Source organism: Epinephelus moara, chromosome 2, assembly GCF_006386435.1.
Source record: "Epinephelus moara isolate mb chromosome 2, YSFRI_EMoa_1.0, whole genome shotgun sequence".
In the NCBI taxonomy this organism is placed as follows: Eukaryota; Metazoa; Chordata; class Actinopteri; order Perciformes; family Serranidae; genus Epinephelus; species Epinephelus moara.
The window spans coordinates 3,307,054-3,326,862 of NC_065507.1; the positions used below are offsets into that span (position 1 = coordinate 3,307,054).

General features: G+C 41.5%; 2 protein-coding genes across 2 annotated transcripts in view; both read left to right on the plus strand.

Annotated features, from left to right (window-relative positions):
• Nucleotides 1–4,179, plus strand: part of LOC126405180 (P2Y purinoceptor 14) — a 15,689-nt gene extending 11,510 nt beyond the window's left edge. Inside the window, exon 2 of the mRNA XM_050068779.1 lies at nt 2,505–4,179. Within this exon, the coding sequence (XP_049924736.1) occupies nt 2,507–3,553 (1,047 nt within the window). The 5' untranslated portion in view covers nt 2,505–2,506 and the 3' untranslated portion in view covers nt 3,554–4,179. The remainder of the gene's footprint in view (nt 1–2,504) is intronic.
• Nucleotides 4,180–8,426: 4,247 nt separating this feature from the next.
• LOC126406560 (P2Y purinoceptor 14-like) lies at nt 8,427–17,921 on the plus strand. Its single transcript, XM_050070918.1, has 4 exons — nt 8,427–8,467; nt 9,719–9,881; nt 12,171–12,430; nt 17,077–17,921. The coding sequence occupies exons 2-4, from the start codon at nt 9,732–9,734 to the stop codon at nt 17,786–17,788; spliced, it is 1,122 nt and encodes a 373-aa protein (XP_049926875.1). The 5' UTR covers nt 8,427–8,467; nt 9,719–9,731; the 3' UTR covers nt 17,789–17,921.
• Nucleotides 17,922–19,809: the final 1,888 nt, after the last annotated feature.

Consider the following 19,809-nt stretch of genomic DNA (forward strand, 5'->3'; position numbering starts at 1 on the left):
TCCAACACTTACACATACACACTCTCCCACACCCATCATTTAATACTCACACATAGTACTGATATCACTGACATTCACACTCCATATGTTGTTCTTATTTAGTTATTTGCTAATTTGGTCTAATTTGGTTTGATTTGCTTCCAATAAAATATCTTTTCTTAACCGTTCATCATGGTGTGTCTCTCTTTTGTTATGGCCACTTGAACTGGGTCGTAACAGCCATGTTATGCCCAGGAATCAAACGTGCAGAAGCTCCCTCTACTTCTTAATGTAACACCCGAGTTCACTGTCCTATATAACTACAGGTGAACTTCAGTAATGAAGCCAACAGTCAATTTGGGTCAAAATACCATAACAGGCTTTTATTAGTCCCTCACAGTGATATTATAAAAGCACTCAAAAGGTAGAGCGTCCTGCTGCAGGGGTGTGGCGCACCAATATATAGGCCAGTGCACAGGAAGTATACCATCTGTGGATAACCAAAGCTACACACACAAATAAACACACGTTTCAACAGAAAAACACTTAAACTTCTACCAGTGACCCTTAAATTATAACACCACAACTCAACATGTGAACTCCTCCTGTGACCGGAGGCCAACACTAACTGCAGCAGTAAAAGATAAAACCAAACGCTAATAAACTCAGTTTACTAGACAACAGATAAAACACTTTACAGATATAAAATAAACTGCAATCAGCACTTTGCCTGTGAACTGAACACAACTCGTTATCTTCATGGACTGTTAGGACACTTTACTAAAAGAAACAGGAAGTTGTGAATGTGCACAGGAGTGTTCACAGATCCAGAATGAGGCTCACACACCTGAGCTCCACGAGCCTCTCAACAGCTCAGGTGCTCTCATCTTGACAACTCTCACAACTCAGTAAGAACAGATGAAGTAAGTGTCTTTATAGCAGGTTGTGAATCTGACTAAAAGCCTGAAAATAAAATCTAAAGTCACAACCCTGACGTGTCAGAATGGTGTTTGGTTTGTACGTAAAGTGATCCAAAGTCCTTCAGGGTTAAAACAAATTATGTTAATAATATTTATAGATGTTAAGAAAGGTTAATAAAACTAGGTTTCAACATGACAAGCTTCTATTTGAGTATTTAATATTGTAAATGGATTTTAGTCTCACAGAACGATGCAGTTTGAGGAAAAGTTAGAAACACAGACTCTATTTATAACAGATGACGTCACCCATTGTTTTGAGGCTTCTAGTGTGGCATTTTGGTCGTCACTATCTTTGACTGTTGGTGCCAGAAGTGACCATATTTGGACAAGAGGGTGGTGCTCAGCCCGTTCTCATTGCGAAGATGTCAAATACCGCCGCTTTGTCAGTGATTTTGGCGTCAGACACCTGACTCCAAAAGCCACCTTTGTGGTAGTCTCTATATACAGACTCTACATTCAGTGAATGTAGAGTCTGTAGGCAAACCCCGGAGATCTTGCCTCCGGAAGAAGAGCGGAAGAGCCCTGGTTTCCGGTTGTAGGCTGTTTGTAGTCCGCGTGATATTGACCAATCACGTTTGAGCCGGCTGCAGTTGTTGCCAGGTTAAACGGTCTGTGCGGTGAACTAACGAGGCGGAACATAATTGGCATCACTGCAAACTCTGAATCCATCGCAACGGTTCAGCATATTTACTTATATATAAACGGAAGTCGGAAACGGAAATTCGCCTCCTCTGCCCAAATCAAACCGGAATGCCAAAAAATCAGGGGTCTGCCCCCAGAGGCTGTATCGCCGTCTGCTGGAAGTCAGATGGCGATACAGCTGATGGGTTCCGAGAATGCCTTTGTGGTGGTATGATACACCACAGGGCAGCGTGAGTTTGTAACGCAGCCAGACAGTAGAGCTCGGTGTCACTACAAAGTTGTCCAAATCCGGTGCTTGGACAGTAACTTGCAGTGTCAGAAACCAATGAATAAAGATGTCCTTTAACACTGGCATGATACGCAATTTAATGGTGCCTGGCGATGGGACAAGGACGAAAGTCAAGGCGGCAAAAGTCCGAGTATGGTGGTTAAGTACAAGACAGAGGGGGAGGTGGATGGGTCCAACAAACACTGACTTTCACCCGAGAGAGCGGTGTTTGCATCCTGTGAGATTCTAAAGCCAAACCCTGATCTTTTTTCCTAAGCCCAACCACGTGCGTTAGCTGTTGAGGAAATGTTATACAAGGAGCTGGAATGTCCCTGTAGGGCAGGTGGGAGGGGTTGGATCAGACCTGGGTACCTGGTGTTCATGTTGTGTATGAATGTAGAGCCAAACCATGAAGTTTTTTTCCAAACCTAACCACGTGCTTTTGTTGATGTGCCGGTGATGGTTGTGGCGTCCTGGAGTGTCATCAGCAGAAGCAGGAGGATACCTAGTGTGTCACATGTAGACAAAGCTGCCCTATGTGTATTCTGTTTTATCCGATATGATGACCTGAACAACAAAACCAAAGGATAAACATGATCCTTCTGTTCTCACTGTGTTTGTTTGTGTGTTTCCAGTCATGGATCCCCTGAACTCCACCCGCGCCCCCACCAACCAATCAGACTTCAGCAGCACCTTCACCATGCAGGTGCTCCCGCCGCTCTACCTGGTGATCTGCGTTATTGGAGCGTCTCTGAACGGTGTGGCCGCCTGGATCTTTTTCAGAGTGCCCAGTGACTCGGGCCTGGTGGTGTACCTGAAGAACATGGTCGTGGCCGACCTCCTCATGCTCGCCACCTTCCCCTTCAAGCTGATGACTCAGCTGGGAGTGGGCGGCTGGCGCCTCCACGTGGTTATCTGCCGCTACACCGCCGTGCTCTTTTACTCCTCCATGTACGTGGGGATTCTCTTCATGGGCTTCATCAGCCTTGAACGCTACGTCAAGATCTTCCGACACACTTCCTCTCCCTCCTCGTCGTTGTCCTCCTGCAGGTCCAGGTGTGGTGTTGTTTCCGTGCTGCATCTCCTGCAGAGCGTCGTCTTCGCCCGGGTGCTGGCATTCTTCACCTGGGGCTTCCTCCTCCTCTGTGTGCTGCCCAACGTCCTGCTGACCAGCCAACCAGCCAACGAGACGAACGCACGGCACTGCATGCAGCTAAAGACTGAGCTGGGTATGCAGTGGCACCGGGTGTCCACCTTCTTCAGCCTCAGCCTCTTCTGGGCAACGCTGGTGGTCCTTGCCTATTGCTACACCTCCATCGCCTGCCGGGTCTACAAGTCCTACCGCCGTGTCCGCACCGACAACAGTGATGTCTGTCGGAAGTCGAACCGCAGCATCTTCAGCATCCTGGGCGTGTTCTTCATCTGCTTTGTGCCGTACCACGTCTGCCGCATACCGTACACTCTGAGCCAAACGCAGGCGTCGGGCTTCAGCTGGGACACCCGCTTCCTGCTGTTCCAGCTAAAGGAGGGGACGCTCTTCCTGTCGGCGCTCAACGTCTGCCTCGACCCCATCATCTACTTCCTGATGTGCCGAACCTTCAGAGAGTCGCTGCTGAGGAAACTGTCAGGAAGAGAGAGGAGGAGGAGGTCCCTGACCACCGCCCAGAGTCTGACCCACATATAGGAGGGGAGGAGGCGAGGAGAGGAGACACAAGAGAGGAGACAAGGAGAGGAATCAAGAGAGGAGACAAGAGAGAAGATAAGGGGAGGAGAAACAAAGACTGGAACATCCTCCATGATTGCAGAGGGGGAGTGATTTCTGGGTCACTGAAGGAGAGAGGACGCAAGGAAGCAGAAGTTAGCAACAAGGAGAAGGGGAAGCAAGAGAGGAGACAAGGAGAGGAAACAAGAGGAACACTGAGCCGTAATCAGACTGTGGTGTCGCGTGAATGTTGTCGGAGTAATTTAAAAAAGAAAGTTGTAAATTCACCTCTGTGTGTTTTTCCTGGAGACTGAACTTTATTGTGACTCAGATTTCAAAGTAACTTAAATGAATGTAAATGTTCCTAAACAAGCAGTTTACTTATTGTTTTTATCACCATGATGTCATGACGTGATATTTTCTGACAGAAATGTGTGTAAATGCAGAATATTGTTTGTAAAGTTGTAAATAACAAACAGTAAATATTATTAAATAACATGTTTATAACACGGTGTTGTTTATTGTTGAAGAACCAAATTAAAGGAAGGAAAGAGAGTAAAGAGAAGGAAGTGCTGATGTGGAAGTGAAAGTGGACGGTGATGACTGGCATCAAACCTGTGACACCGACTCATCACGTTACTGTGACTCGTTAACTTTTCACTCAGGTCAGCTGATTTGGTTTTTGTGGCTTCGAGTCACACGAGTCGCTCCTCTCTCTGAGACGTTGGACTTTTAATAACTTTAAGATTTAGACATCTGAATCGAGTGTGTTTTACAGTGATGATGATGATGATGATGATGATGATGATGATGATGATGATGAGACTGAAGCTGTTCCTCCAACCACAGGAAAACCTGACAGAATAATCTGATCTGAGGTCAGAGCGTGTCGAGGTAACTGTTAGTTTCTACACAGAACATTAAATTAAAAATAAAACATTAATATTTGTGAAGTGAAACAACAGAATAAATTAAATATATAGACTATATGATAATGTAGTAAATATTAGGAGAAAATATTGTGTTGTTGTTTATGTTTTATTCCACAGGGAGGCAGTGTTTCTACAATGATCCTGACAGACGGGCAGGACGGAAGTGCCACAATTAAATAATGAAAGAATGAATTACTTGATAAATAAATTAAATTAACCACAATTAAAATTATAAATAGTTGGCATTAACTGATAAAATGTGACATAAATATATGTTTTTTTTTAATAAATTTGATTTTTTATTTACCTTTGCATTTTTACACAGACTTTTTATTTTTCATTTATATTTATTTGTTTTTACATTTATTGTCAAATGTTATTTATTATTTATTTTAAAAAAAATACAGACAAAAGGTTTGGGAAATTCAATAGGAGGATGCAAAAAAAGTTAAATAAATTAGTAAAATAAATACAAAATTTTAAACTGAATACATAAATTTAAAAAATAAATACAAATATTGAAAAGTTGGCATTTAAAAAAAAAAAGTTTAAACCTTGGTATCAACTACCTAATGTTTTCAACTCTCTTTTTAAATTTCCTTTTATTTATTCATTAATCCGTTTATTTGTGTTTCTTTTTATTTTTAATGTATTTTTGCTTGTTTCAAATTTATTGTTAAATGTCTTGTTTATTTATTTTTATGTTTTTATTTTAAAATATAATACAGAAAAATCAATGGGTCATTCAAATTGTTTACATACATACTTAAAATAAATACAAAACAATAGATAAGAATAGATAATCACTTCCCTTTTTCGTTTATTTTATTTTTATGTATTATTTAAATATATATTTTTTTTAATTTCACATTTTTTTTACTTGTTTCAAATGTATTTTTAATCTAAGATGTAATTTTTAAATGTATTCATCTGAAATAATTACACAGAAAAAATAAGTTTGGGAAAATTGATAGGGTGAAAAATATAACAAACTAAATTACTGAAATAAATACAAAAATTGAAAAACGAATACATCATTTTAAAAATGAATATAAAATAAATATAAGTATTAATTGATCATGGTAATGAAATCTACCAGGTGTAAAATCACACTAACAACATAATAACTTTCAAAATAAAACTCTCATGATGGAGGTGTAGTAACAAAGTGTGACCACATGAGGGCACACGATGACAACGCTATAATGACTATCCACTGCACCAATGGATATGATTGTAATAACTCACTGTGACCACCAGGCAGCAGTGTGCAAACATGACTTAACACATGCTATTACTACAGTCATTGTGACTCCTGCTGAAGCCACCACAGACAGAACTACATCAGGACTTTATGACCTGACTGATAGCCAATGCTGTTGCTGGTGCTAATGGTGATCCTAATAAAGATAGATAGAAAGATAGATAGACTGAACTTGTTCCTCCTCTCAGGTCAGCCGGGGAGAATCCCTCCACATTAACTTCCTCCATCAAACAATTAAGTTGTTCCTGAAACACTTTCCTCTTCAGCACAGAGACACCTCGTCCCGCTCTAATTCTCTTCTCTTTTTAACCTCTAATATTTACACTGAAAGATAAAGGCCGGTATCTATGAAAAATAACAAAGCAAACATGAACGGGATGTGGTGTTCACTGACCTACTTATACATGTCTTTGTCATGTACACTGTGCACTGAGAAGCTGCAGTAAGAATAGAAATGAAGCATCTGAATTGTCTGCAACTAAAGATACAATATTTTATCAATATTAGTGTTGTCTGATATTGTGGTGGATGGGCATGCAGCCAGTCTGACTGTTCTGCTAGTTTGGACTTACTGATGTTTCCAGTGCCTTGTCTAGACTAAGCTGGGCTGAGTGCTGGTTGTCCTGCATCATTTAAAGAGGCACCACATCCCAAAGGTGCTCTATTGGACTGAGATCTGGTGACTGTGGAGGCCATTGGAGTTCAGTGAACTCATGTTTGAGATGATGTGAGCTTTGTGACATGGTGCGTTATCCTGCTGGAAGTAGCCATCAGAAGATGGGTACACTGTGGTCATAAAGGGATGGACACGCTCAGCAACAATACTCAGGTAGGCTGTGGTGTTTAAACCATGCTCAGTTGGTACTAAGAAAATCTCCCCCACACCATTACACCACCAGCAGCAGCCTGAAGCGTTGATACAAGGCAGGATGGATCCATGCTTCCATCTGAATGTGGTTTTTCCAATCTTCTATTGTCCAGTTTTGGTGAGAAAACCCGTGTGAATTGTAGCCTCAGTTTCCTGTTGTTAGCTGACAGGAGTGGCACCTGGTGTGGTCTTCTGCTGCTGTAGCCCATCTGCTTCAAGGTTGGACAAGGTGTTGTTGCTTCAGAGATGGTCTTCTGCACACCTTGGTTGGAACCAGTGCTTATTTGACTTCCTGTTGCCTTTCTATCATCTTGAACCAGTCTGGCCATTCTCCTCTGACCTCTGGCATCAACAAGGCATTTTGGCTCACTGGATATTTTCTCTTTTTGGGACCATCCTCTGTAAACCCTAGAGATGGTTGTGCTGAACATCCCAGTAAATACTCAGAGCAGCCCGTCTGGCACCAACAACCATGCCACGTTCAAAGTCACTTCAATCACCTTTCTTCATCATTCTGATGCTCAGTTTGAACTTCAGCAGCTCGTCTTCACCATGTCTACATGACTAAATGCATTGAGTTGCTGTCACCTGTTTGGCTGATTAGCTATTTGTGTTAATGAGCAGTTGAACAGGTGTACCTAATAAAGTGGCCGATGAGTGTATAAGTATCATTAATAAATGGTAAATTGAGAGCTAATTAATCTTTGGTTAATAGTTATTTTACTGTTAACAAACAATAAATAATAATAAAAACTTTTTGGTAATAGTATAATTTATGTTACTTTCACAGTTTATTGTTGCACACATGGTTTGTAAACTGTCCATAAATATTATTTAGGTCTCCATTATTAAGTTCCAGTGTTTACAGATGCACCACACAGTATTTAATAACAGTTCAACAGCACATTATAATCATCAGTTAAAACTTCATAATAGCCATCCATTAAATGTTTATACACTGTTTACAAACATATTATTAACCATTAACAAGTACTTAATAATATTTAAAATGTTATAATGTGTGTAACAAAAAGCAGTTATAATTATAGCATTACTAATAATAAGTAAACATACATCAGCATTTTATTTTTTGTTAATACAGTAACTATAAATTACAGTTTAATTAACTATCAATTTACCAGTTATTAATGATTTTAAAGTGTTACCTTTGAACAAATGGCTAACACTTCTCTATAATATTAGTTTTAAGCAGATATATAAAAATAGTGTTTAGTGTTGCATTAATGTACACTTTTTTCCAACAGTTATGGGTGTCTACAGGAGTAATAGTTGTTAACAAATGCATTAATAAACCCTTAGATCTGTTTATTACTATATTATAGTGTGTTATAAACATTAATTAAATGTTTATATCTTGACTTAAAATGTTAAAGAGAAGGACTTGAAGTTAATTTTGATATCTGATGATTCTGGAAAAAAAAGATTTTTTGCAGTAAAAAAAAACATTTCATGTGATTAAATAAGTTTATTTATGTCACATCTTTCAAGAGCAAACATAAGTAAAAAACAACAACAACAAAAATAAATAAAATTATATTATCAAATTAAATCTAAACAAAGGACAGAGCAGACACATGGCTCTTAAATAATACAGACAGAATCAACTTTGAAAGTGTCTGTAATGGAGAACCTGACCTGTTTATCACAACTAGCAGAGTGTGTGTGTGTGTGTGTGTGTGTGTGTGTGTGTGTGTGAGTTTGACTTGCAAATGAACAGCCGTGTCACACACAATTAAAGCCACATCAGTCTTCCTCCTTCTCGCTGTCAAGGAAGTGCAATAGTTTTTCTCATCAGAGACTCAGACTGACAGGTGAGTGCAGCAGGTAACTCTGCTCTGTGTACTTTTAATATCAGAAGCAAAAGTACTGACATTTTCTCAGCTTCATGTAGTTAAAGTATCAGCAGTAAAAGTAGAGAAATAATTTCAGCTTTGTGTAGTAATAATACCTGAAGTAAAAGTACTTGTGTTCCAGAGTTCATGTAAGTAAAGTATCAGCAGTAACAGTATGATGTATTCTCAGATTCGTGTTATTTAAGTATCAGTGTTTAAAGTGCAGAAGTAGTCTCAGCTTCTTGTAGTTAAAGTATCAGCAGTCAGTGTGCAGAAGTATTTTGAGCTTTATGAAGTTAAATTATCTGCAGTATCATCAGTGTAGGTAAGGATTTATACATTTTAATGTACTTTTCTTTGCTGATGATGTCATGTTATTTATAACCTCATCATTGTGTTTCTCAGAATGCTCCATCTGTGTTTAAATCAGTTTTGTCATAATAATCAGATGAGCCAAAAGTGATTTATAAACTAGGTGCTTTTATGAAGAATGTCCTTCCTTTGTTTAAGTAACATTTGAGGTACGTCAGCCGCGCCGTGTGCCATTGTTCTGTTATTGTATCTAATGTTTGAACTCCACACCGTGCAATATGATCGTGAGTCAAATTAATAAAATGAAAAATATTTATTAGGTAGAACTAAGTCAGGGAAACTAACAAGCTAAGGGAACTAGTTACTGCTTCCAAATTGCACTTAAAGATAAAAGTTACTGATTTAAGGATGTTTGAAAAGGACGTTTGTCTTGTTAGTAAATTCGGTTAACAGAAGGAGGAGGACTCAGACAAATGCACACACAAGGCAAACAGTGAAGAGGCTTACAGGTTGGCAACATGAGGGAGTCCAAACAGTTAAATAAATCCATGAGGGCTGAGCAGGTCAGGAACAGGAACAGATAACGAGGAACATAACAACACTGATGCTGTGGCAGGAAACAAGAGGAAAAGAGCTGGTATAAAAACTCTGATAAGAGAAGGCGGAAACAGGTGGAGTCAGGTTACTGAGACAGATGGGATGTGCTGTGGTTCAGGACCTGACTCCTCTAACCAAACATGTCAAATTTAGATGTCTGATGGGTTGTGGTGTATTTTATTCCGTGCTCTGAACGTGAGATTTTCTCAGCTGCTGCTGTGGTGATCTGTCACTTCCCTTTCAGCTCTAATCAGTTCCTGTGTACAGACGGACGATGTTGAAACACTTCAAAGATCATTTGTTTGGGTCCCACTCTCGCAGAATATCCAGAAACATGAGTGACCCCGGAGGAGTGGGAGTGACCCCGTTCTTCAACCAGTCCTCAGTGTCCAACCTGACGAACAGCAGCGCTTCGACTCACTGCGATCAGGTCGACACCTCGGCCAACGTTTTCTTCCTGGTGATCTGCACGCTGGTGTTCCTGGTGAGTCTCTTTACTCTGTCTGAGGAAACTACATGATTTGTTTGCACAGTTTTTGTAAGAATGGACCCTGACTGTCAAATCAAATCCTGACTGTAAATGCAGTTCCTGTCTCCTCACTGCGAACTGGAAAACTTGAACAGAACAAACCCGATGAGCCTCAGCTGTTGTTGAAAATAAGTTTATCAGACACACTAATCTGAGATCACAGCTGTACGCATGGACACGGTCAAATCCTTAAAGCGTCTTTAAATTTCACTCTGCTTTATGTTGTTCTTGTATAATAGTAGGAGGCAGACAATGGATGTGTTTCCATGAATGTATATTTATGTGCAGTTTGAAGTGCTGCTTTAGAAAAGCTGTGTGGAAACAGCAACATATAAATCATCTTAAATATGGCAAGAGTTTTTACACTTGCTTGACGTGGTTTCCGCAACATGATCTCACAGGGGTATCCTCGACCTCTCAACACCGCATTACGTGGCAATGGCACGTAATATGTTGAAGTTACGGGGTGCAGGCACGTTTTGTTTTTAGGCTCCAAAACTACTTGGTTAGCTTTACCAAAAAGATTGTGGTTTTTCGTTAAAATAAATACGTTTGTTACAAACCAACCCCGTCTCACTCTGAAGTCGTGGAATACTGGCGCACGGTCATTGACTTGGATGTGTGGATGGGTCCAACTGTAACGATCTAGTACAAAACTGGGACTCAGTTGCAGAGTAAAAACACAAAACACCAAGAACAGTTTATCAAATCTAAATCTTTACTTAGGAGGTCAGGGGGCAGTCAGTGAAGGCAGAAAAGTCCATTCAGGGAAATCACTCAAAAGGAATCAAACTCAAGGAAAAGGTGGGAGAGTGTGAACAATCGAGAGCGACAATGACAATCTGGCAACTGAATGTGGGAAACGCCCACTGGACTTTAAATACACAAGGGCTGATCACTAACTACACACACAGGTGGGCGGAACAAGACACAGGTGAATCACATGAGGAAATTAACAAAGGCGGGAAAACTCAGGAAGTAAAAGAAACACTAAACACAATGAGAACATAGTTCAAAATAAAACAGGAAGTGGACACAAACACATGAGCATAAACTAGACAGAACATCACACCAACAACCACCGACTTTCACCCGGGAGGTCGGTTCACTTTCCGTAAGATTGTAAAGGCAAACCCTGTTGTTTTTTCCTGGACCCAACCACGTGCGTTTGTTGTTGAAGGAAAAAAACATCAATTTGTGATGCTGTACTGTCGTAGTGCTTTTATTTTGAAAGAGACTGAATGCAAACTGTACATTTCCTGTGAAAACAGAAGTGTATTTTGAAAACAGACAATGCATGTAACGAACGTCAACAACCAACACACCCAGGGTACCTTGGACGTCGTATGTCGACATGGAAAGTCCATGACTGAACGTCGCTATGTGACGAGGCCCGGAGAGAAAATGTGTTGCACGTACGGGACATAAGTATGTCGTAAAGTGGCTTAAGTATGTCATGTCAAATTATGTAACTATGTAAAAGTTGTGAGTACGTCAAGTTAAAATAAGTCAATGTTGAGTTTTAGTTTCACACGATAAATGAACAGCGGTCTCATGGGTGAAAGTCCAGTGTTTGTTTGACGCATCCACCAGCCTGACTTCCTTGCTACACCAACTTTCCTGCTCTTTATACTCCCTACAGGGTTGAAACATTAACCACCACCCATTGCGTGATGTCCTTAAACCAGAGAATTTGTATGTCACCATGACCAAGGACCCTACTTTCCATAGGCATTGTTTCCCTGGTGCCGGCACGTAATTTCAACACAATGCATGCCACCACCACGACATGCAATATTGATAAGTTGTGGTCATTACACGGACTTCTGTGAGACCAGATTGGGGTTCTGCCTTTGTTAAAGAAGAGTTGATTGATCAGTGGGATAAGGAAATGATTTTGCTAATTAAATTCTGGCATAGTGAACATTTAACTCACAACTGATCAGTTGATTCTGCTGTCAACATCTTGTGTAATGTACAAATGTAATGTATCTGTGATTTGCAGAAGCATATAATATGTTTTTTATTCAGGCGAATAATCCATTTGAAAAGTTTCTTAAAATTCACCTTTAGTGAAAAGACAGCTAATGTGTAACCCTGGTTTAACACGGTTCTATCATGGCAGCAGGAACATCATCAAAGTCTTTGTCTTTACCTCCGAACAGCCAGAGTTTCCTCACATTACCAAACCATGACATTCCTTCATGTCTAATGCATTTCTACCACACCCTGTCTCCCCTGCAGGTGGGTTTGCTTCTGAATGGCTTCACCCTGAAGGTTTACTTCTGTCGAGCTCAGCAGCAGGTGTCCAGCAGCGTGACCATCTACCTGAAGAACCTAGCAGCCGCCGACTTCCTCATCAGCCTCTGTTTGCCCCTCCGAATCACCAACTACACCAGCAGCTCCGTCTCCATACGTTGGATCTACTGCACCTTTGGTGCCTCCGCCTTCTACCTTAACATGTACGCCAGCATCCTGTTCATGGGTTACATCGCAGCTAACAGGTAGGACTGGGCTGGACTGCAACGGGGCGTTGAGGGAAGGCGGAGGAGCTTGTTATTAGCTGGTGTCAGGGTCAGTGAGATTTTGATTTCACATTGAATATAAAGGAAAAGCTCAGCATCTTACTGAGACTGGTATCACTCTCATGTCTGCGTACTGAAAGTGAAGCTGGAGCCAGTAGCTGGTTAGCTTAGCTTAGCATAAAGGCTAGAAGCAGCTAGCCTGGCTTTGTCCAACTGAAACAAAATCGGCCTCGTGGCACCTCCTATACCGGCCTTTCACCAAAAGTGATTTCACTGTCAGACCAATTGCTGATTTCAGAATAAAAGCTTGAGAGTTTAACCTCAGTTGGTGCGCCTTCATGAGCTCATACCTGTGGTTTACGGTGGTCATAAAACTTGAGTCGGTCTTTCTCTCGTCTTGACAATGTGACAAAATCAAACATGTTTAACATTATCTAAGTTTTTAGTCTTGGCTCATGATTGCATGGAATATATACTCATTTTGATGCATTACCTTTCTTGCAAACAGTGCTTGACAAACATGGAGAGTAAATGTTGGAGGTGACTCTGAGGAGGCGCAACAATGTGAACAAGTCTCTGTCTCTCCTCCCACTAAAATAACCCTGCTAACCAACGGAGGCTGGTAGTTAGTTAACATGGCAAATCCAAAATGTAAAGTTCGTATGCAAGTACAATTATCTTTATGGATTATGTTGATGTAGGATTGACAAGAATACTGTCGACATGTGACACCTTTTATCTTATGTTTCTAGATTTATGTGTTTTTCGGAAACGTAAGAATTTGCGAATATGTAAAATTTAATTGTAGTCTTATAAATAGTGACCCTGCAAGACCCCCAGTCCTTGCAAAATCTTAAAGTGTTTGACTAAAAACTCACATTGTCATTAGATGTGAGCGGCTGTCACACTTCAGTCTTTCAAATGTCATCTCGAAATCTTTAAGAGTTTGGGAGGCATTCGTCACTAACACCCCTGTGTGACAACATAAATTGTGGTTTCAGTGTGAAAGTCTTCTGGTGGGTGTTTGACATCACTTTAGTCAAAACCAAGTGTTGCAATAATTTCAGAGAAAACTAAATGGGGTTAGATGTTTCTCTGCATCATTTGATTTAATTGAGGTCAGGGTACCACACTGAGGCAGCATTTTACTGGATGTTTGGCTGGTTGGTTGACCACTTCCTGATTCCGTCACTGAACACTTTGAATCAAACAGTCCTCTGCACTTTCAGGAGTGATTCCACGATGTGTTTGCATACCAAGGAAAAAATGTTTTTATCTTCTATCTTTTTTTTTGCTGCTCATTGAGGTTTCCTCCTTCCTCATTTTGACTGAGAGCTCAGTGAGGCGAGAGTACCCTGTAACACTTCATCCAAACAAATCAAATGCGAGAGACAGAAATCTGTGAAATGCCTGTCAGATCACTATCAGTAAAGTTAAGGCCTTTAGTTAATGTCGGCAGTAAGTAAAAATACCTCCGAGTGTCATTTCTGCATGAAGATGTGAGACAAGATAAGATTAAAAGATGAAGTGAACTAGCAGACTGAATTCAACAGTTTTGAACTATGACTATAAATATGCGGCCTCAACTGCTGCTCTGAACAGGTTTTCTTCTCATTATAAGGATGTGAGATTTATGCTTAAAAAGCATCAGGATGTGGTTTTCTAATACAGACAGACGTGCTGCAGTACTGAGAAGATGTTTTGACTGAGCAGCCTGTAGTTTTAGTTTGATCAAAGTTGAGTTGGAGGTAAAAATCTTTAAAGATCTTCTCCTTGTTTAACAAAAACGCTGCTGGAAACACAGTGATGGTTCACTAAAAAATGGCCATTTTTGGTGACACAAATGTCACTGGGATTACAACGACAAATTAGTAGAAACACCCATGTTTGGTGGCAGAAACGCTGCTGGACAGGCAGTGAGAGATCATTATTAGATGCCCACCTGAGGGGGAACAATTACTGCTGGAAATGTAGTGACAGTTCACTGAAAGGCATTGGGTTCAATGGCAAAAATGACACTGCAAACACAGTGCTGGTTCACTAAAAAAAGCCCACATTTGGTGGCACAAATGCCACCAGAATTGCAGTGACTGATCAGTAAAAAACGAACACATTTGGTTGTAGAAACACTGCTGGAAATACAGTGACAGGTCATTAAAAAAATGCCCACCCTCGAGGGCACAAGACAGGTGCGACAGGTTGCTGAAAAAAAACCCCACATTTGATGACACAAATACATCTGGAACTACAGTGACAGATCAGTAAAAATAGAAACACCCCTAGAAATACAGGGATGGGTTGTGGAAAAAAAAAACACCCACCTTCTGGGGCACAAATGCTGCTCGAGATGTAGTGACAGGTTGCTAAAAAAAAAAAAAGCCAAATGCAAAAATGCCACTGGAAATGTGGTGACATGTCGCTAAAAATTGCAGTGACAGATCAGTTTAACACGCCCACATTTGGTGGTACAAACACTGTACAACGCTGGTTGCCTAAAAACACCCACTCTTGGTTCCCTCCTGAATGCCCCTTCTAACCTGGGCTAGAAACCTAACCCACCACATAGAGGTGGTTTCCTGTTTACTTATTTTCCCCATGCCCCCTCAGACAGCCTGATTCCTTAACTGATGGCTGCCTGTCTGTAGATCACATCAGTCTGATCGCAGTAACTATTTCACAACATCTGGTTTCAGAGTTGTCCTTCCAACCCCATCATAGATGTCAGGTTGCATTAAAGCAACTTCTAAACTCGACTACACGTCTATCAGCACATATGTAAACACACCTCTTCTATCGGCTGTTTTCTTGTTTCGTAAGATGCAGAAAACTCAGAACCATTTAGTGTTTCAGAGAGAGGAAACAAGGCTGTGTCTGCTTTTGTCCTCAGGTGTTGAGTAAACTTGACCTCATGTGTATTTGCACATCAACCGTATCATGAACTCAGTGTCCCATGTCGAAAAACAAATTCAGTACCACAGACTTAGCCGATGCACCAGTTTGTGCAAAACATTTAACATCAGTGCAGGAAGTGGTGTGGAGGACAGTGTGGTCTTTCTGCACATTTATACACACCCTAATAAGCATGTGCAGATAGTGTAGAACAAACAGCACTTGTGTGTGATGTCTAAAAAGGATGGGTATGCTAAGGCTGAATTCCAGCAGTCCTGTGTTATTTGATAAATAAAGCCTCTTTTAATGCATTTTAACGTTTTGGGCACTAGACATAAAAAATATCAATAATCATAATTGTGGGTTTTGCAGAATTGTATCTTGACCTTTTGTCTGGTGCAGCTCTGTCACAAGGAGAAACATCATAATCCTTTTTAAAGTGACGCAGTTTATGAGCTGACTTTGTCATCGTGAGGGGGAGGGGACGGTGGATGGTGTGTGACTAAGGCGAGATGCCTGCCAAGACCGACAAACAACAAAACCGGTTGTTTTTTAGCAAGTCATTGCTTTTTTTCCAGCAGCTTTCTAGCCCCCAAACACGGGTGTTTTTAGGGACCTGTAGCTGTTTTTCCTGCAGCTTCTTAGGTATTAAATGGGGGTGTCTTTAGGGACCTGTCACTGTTTGCCCCGCAGGATTTTAGCCCCTAAACGTGGGTGTTTTTAATACACCCGTCACTGTTTTTCCAGCAGCTTTTTAGGCAACAAACATGGGTGTTTTTTAGGGCCCTGTGGCTCTTTTCCCAGCAGTGTGTTAGCCCCCAAACTTGGGTGTTGATTAGCAACCCATGGCCCTTTTTTCCAGCGGCTTTTACCTCCTCAAACGTGTTTTTAGTTTTGTTGCAACTCGTGGCTCTTTCTCGCAGCTTTTTAGCCTCCAAACAGTGCTTTTTTTTAACAGCGGATTTTTGGGCAACAGACATCAGTGATTTTTAGTGACCCAAGGCTCTTTTTCATCTCCTTTTTAAAAATAAATTGTGCTTTCTAGCAGGTTGTTTGCCCCCAAGTGTGGGCGATGTTAGCAACCTGTTGCTCTTTTCCTGCAGCTTCTTAGGCCGCCAATGTCACTGTTTTCCAGTAGCTTTTTAGCCCCCAAACAGGGATGTTTTTTAACAAGGTCCCTGTCTTTTCCAGAAGTTTGTTAGTCCCTAAACGTAGGTTTTTATTTTTTTGAGACACGTTGTTGTTTTTCCAGCAGCTTTTAAGCCCTCAAATGCTATTTTTAGCAGCTTCTTAGGCCCCCAATGTCACTGTTTTTCCAGTACCTTTTTAGGCAACAAACATGGGTGTTTTTTGTCTGCTGCTTTTTAGCCCCCAAACTTGAGTGTTGACTAGCAACCCATGGCCTTTTATCAGATGCTTTTTCGAAATGAAAACTTGAGTGTTTTTCCAGCAGCTTATAAGCCCTTTTTTTAACGACCTTTTGCTCTTTTTCCTGCAGCGTTTCAGGCAACAGACATGGGTGTTTTTTAGGGACCAGTGGCTTTTTTCAGTGTTTTTTTTAGCCTTGAAATATGTTTTTTTAAGCAACTTGTGGCTGTTGCTAGCAGCTTTTTAGCCCCCAATCATTGGTGTTACTAAGTTTGTAGAAATGTACGATGCCAACATTTTTTCAAGCGATAAGGTCGTGTGTCGACAGTGTTGGCTATGACTCATCTACCTGCCTCTCCTCTCTCCAGGTATCTGAAGATCGTCCATCCTTTAGGAAATCACATCCTGCAGACGGTGCGAGCCGCTCACATCATCTCCACGCTGACCTGGGTTTTCCTTTTGGCCACCTCAAGCGCCTATGTCATCGTGTCACTCCTCACCAAGGAACCATTGTCCTCCGTCCCTGACATGGTGACCTGTGACGTCCTGCACAGCGAGCAGCTCAGCCTGTGCTACAAAATCATCCACACCTGCTCCGCCGCCATCTTCTTGCTCGTCCTCATTTCCCTGATCTTCTTCTACTACGGCACCTCCCGCAGGCTGTCGCTGGCCCAGCAGAGGCAGCCGGCATCCTCCAACTCCAAGAAACTCTCCAAATCACGCAGGAACATGTTGGTGTTGGTCAGCCTCTTCTGCCTTTGCTTCGTCCCGTACCACCTGGTGCGCCTTCCCTACGCCTTCCTGAGGCGTCAGTGCTCATTAAGCCAGGTGTTCTACTACCTGAAGGAGCTGACCATCATGTTGTCAATTCTCAACGTCTGCCTGGACCCACTTATCTATTTCATCTTCTGCAAAGCCTTCCGGGCGCATCTGAGCCCGAGGAGGCTGTTCAGCATCACACAGGCTGCAACACAAGGTGCAAACACTGAAAGGAGGAGCAGCAACGGGCGGATGAGCACCCTCAAAATCAACAGGAAGACGTCACTCACTGTGACAACGAAACAGCCCGGCGTGCTCTAGCTTAAAGACACAAACACTTGTGCCTTGTGTTGTTAAATAACCAACATTCACATTACAACTGCAAATTCATACAAAGACCGACATCTGCTGGTTAAAGTGAAGACTTTCGGCTGATTTACTCGTGCACTTTAGCATGGCCGTGGTGGATTCTTTGGAAGGTTGGAAGACCTCAGAGAGAAGTGATATCAGTAAACTAAAGGACAAGAAACTGAGAACTTTCTAAACAACATTCATTAACTCTTAAATTCAGTAAAACAACACCAGCTTGTCTTCAACATGAGAAAAGTATAATTCTGTTTGTAGCTGCATTTGCAGGGTGTTAAATTAGTGCTGTGTGTGGCTCTCTGTCTTCTCTGGTTGAAAGTTTCAGTCTCTTTATTATCTAACCACAGATAGCATCACTGGCTGGGTGCTGTCAGAAGTGTGCTCTGTTTCTTTAGAGGAAAACAAAACATAATGAGGTCAAGCTACCCCTCATATTTTAATCTATAAATGCTGCACTGCTTCTGCAAAATATCTGTTACACTGACTATGTTTACAATAGCATGCAAAAGTTTGGCCACCCGTGGTCAAAATTTCATTTACTGTGAATAGTTAAGTAAGAAGAAGATGAACTGATCTCCAAAAGGCATGAATTGACAGATGAAACATGCTTTTCACCATTTTAAGCAAGATCAGTGTTTTAATTTTGCTTTGTACAATTTTAGAGTAAAAAAAGGAGAGCAGCACCATGCAAAGGTCTGGGCACCCCGAGCTCTCAGACAGCTTTTCCCAGGGTCTCAGAGCTTAATGAGCTTGTCAGGGCTCTGGCTTGTTCACAGTCATCGTTAGCAAAGGCCAGGTGATGCTCATTTCAAAGCTTTATAAATTCTCTGAGTCCTGAAAGCTTGTCCCAACAATCAGCAGCCATGGGCTCCTCTAAACAGCTGCCTAGCACTCTGAAAACTAAAAGACCTGATGAAGACTAGAAGAAGATAGCAAAGTGTTTTCAGGGAGCTGTTTCCTCAGTTGGTCATGTCAGTAAGAAATGGCAGTTAACAGGAACTGTGGAGGTCAAGCTGAAAACTCTCTGAGAGAGCTGCTCGTAGGATTGTTAGAAAGGCAAATCAAACCTCTGTTTGACTGCAAAAGACCTGCAGGAAGATTTCTCAGACTCTGGAGTGGTGGTGCACTGTTCTACTGTGCAGACACACCTGGACAAATATGAGCTTCATGGAAGAGTCATCAGAAGAAAACCTTTCCTGTGTCCTCACCACAACATTCAGCCTCACAAGTTTGCAAAGGAACATCTGAACAAGCCTGATGCTTTTTGGAAACAAGTCCTGTGGACTGATGAAGGTAAAACAGAACTTTCTGGACACAATGAGCAAAGGTATGTTTGGAGAACAAACTGTTAAACACGGGGGTGGATGGATGATGCTTTGGGCTTGTGTTGCAGCCAGTGGCACGGGGAACATTTCACAGGTAGAGGGAAGAATGGATTCAGTTAAATTCCAGACATCACAGCATCTGTAAAAAAGCTGCAGATGAAGAGAGGATGGCTTCTACAACAGGACAATGATCCTAAACACACCTCCAGATCCACAATGGACGACCTCAAGAGGAGCCAGCTGAAGGTTTGGCCACGCCCCTCACAGTCCCCCGACCTAAACATCATTAAACATCTGTGGATAGAGCTCAAAGAGCAGAGCATGAAGACGGCCCAAGAATCTCACAGAGCTAGAAGCCTTTTGCAGGAAGAACGGGTGAAAATCCTCCAAACAAGAACTGAAAGACTCTGAGCTGGATACACAAAGTGTTTAGAAGCTGTGGTACCTGCCAAAGGGGGCGCTACTGAGCACTGACCATGCAGGGGGCCCAAACTTTTGCTTCAGGCCCTTTTCATTTTTTGTCATTTTGAAACTGTAAAAGATTGAAATTAAAAAGTAATCTTGCTTAAAATATTGAAAAAATGTGTCATCTTTAACTTCATGTCTCTTCATCGTCTACTTACTTAACTACTACTCACAGTAAACAAAATT

Excerpts from the sequence above, each read along its gene's own strand:
- LOC126406560 (XM_050070918.1), top strand. The coding sequence starts at position 9,732 with ATGAGTGACCCCGGAGGAGTGGGAGTGACCCCGTTCTTCAACCAGTCC. Across the intron at positions 9,882-12,170 it reads TCTGCACGCTGGTGTTCCTG|GTGGGTTTGCTTCTGAATGG; the intron begins GTGAGTCTCTTT and ends TCTCCCCTGCAG. Across the intron at positions 12,431-17,076 it reads GGTTACATCGCAGCTAACAG|GTATCTGAAGATCGTCCATC; the intron begins GTAGGACTGGGC and ends TCCTCTCTCCAG.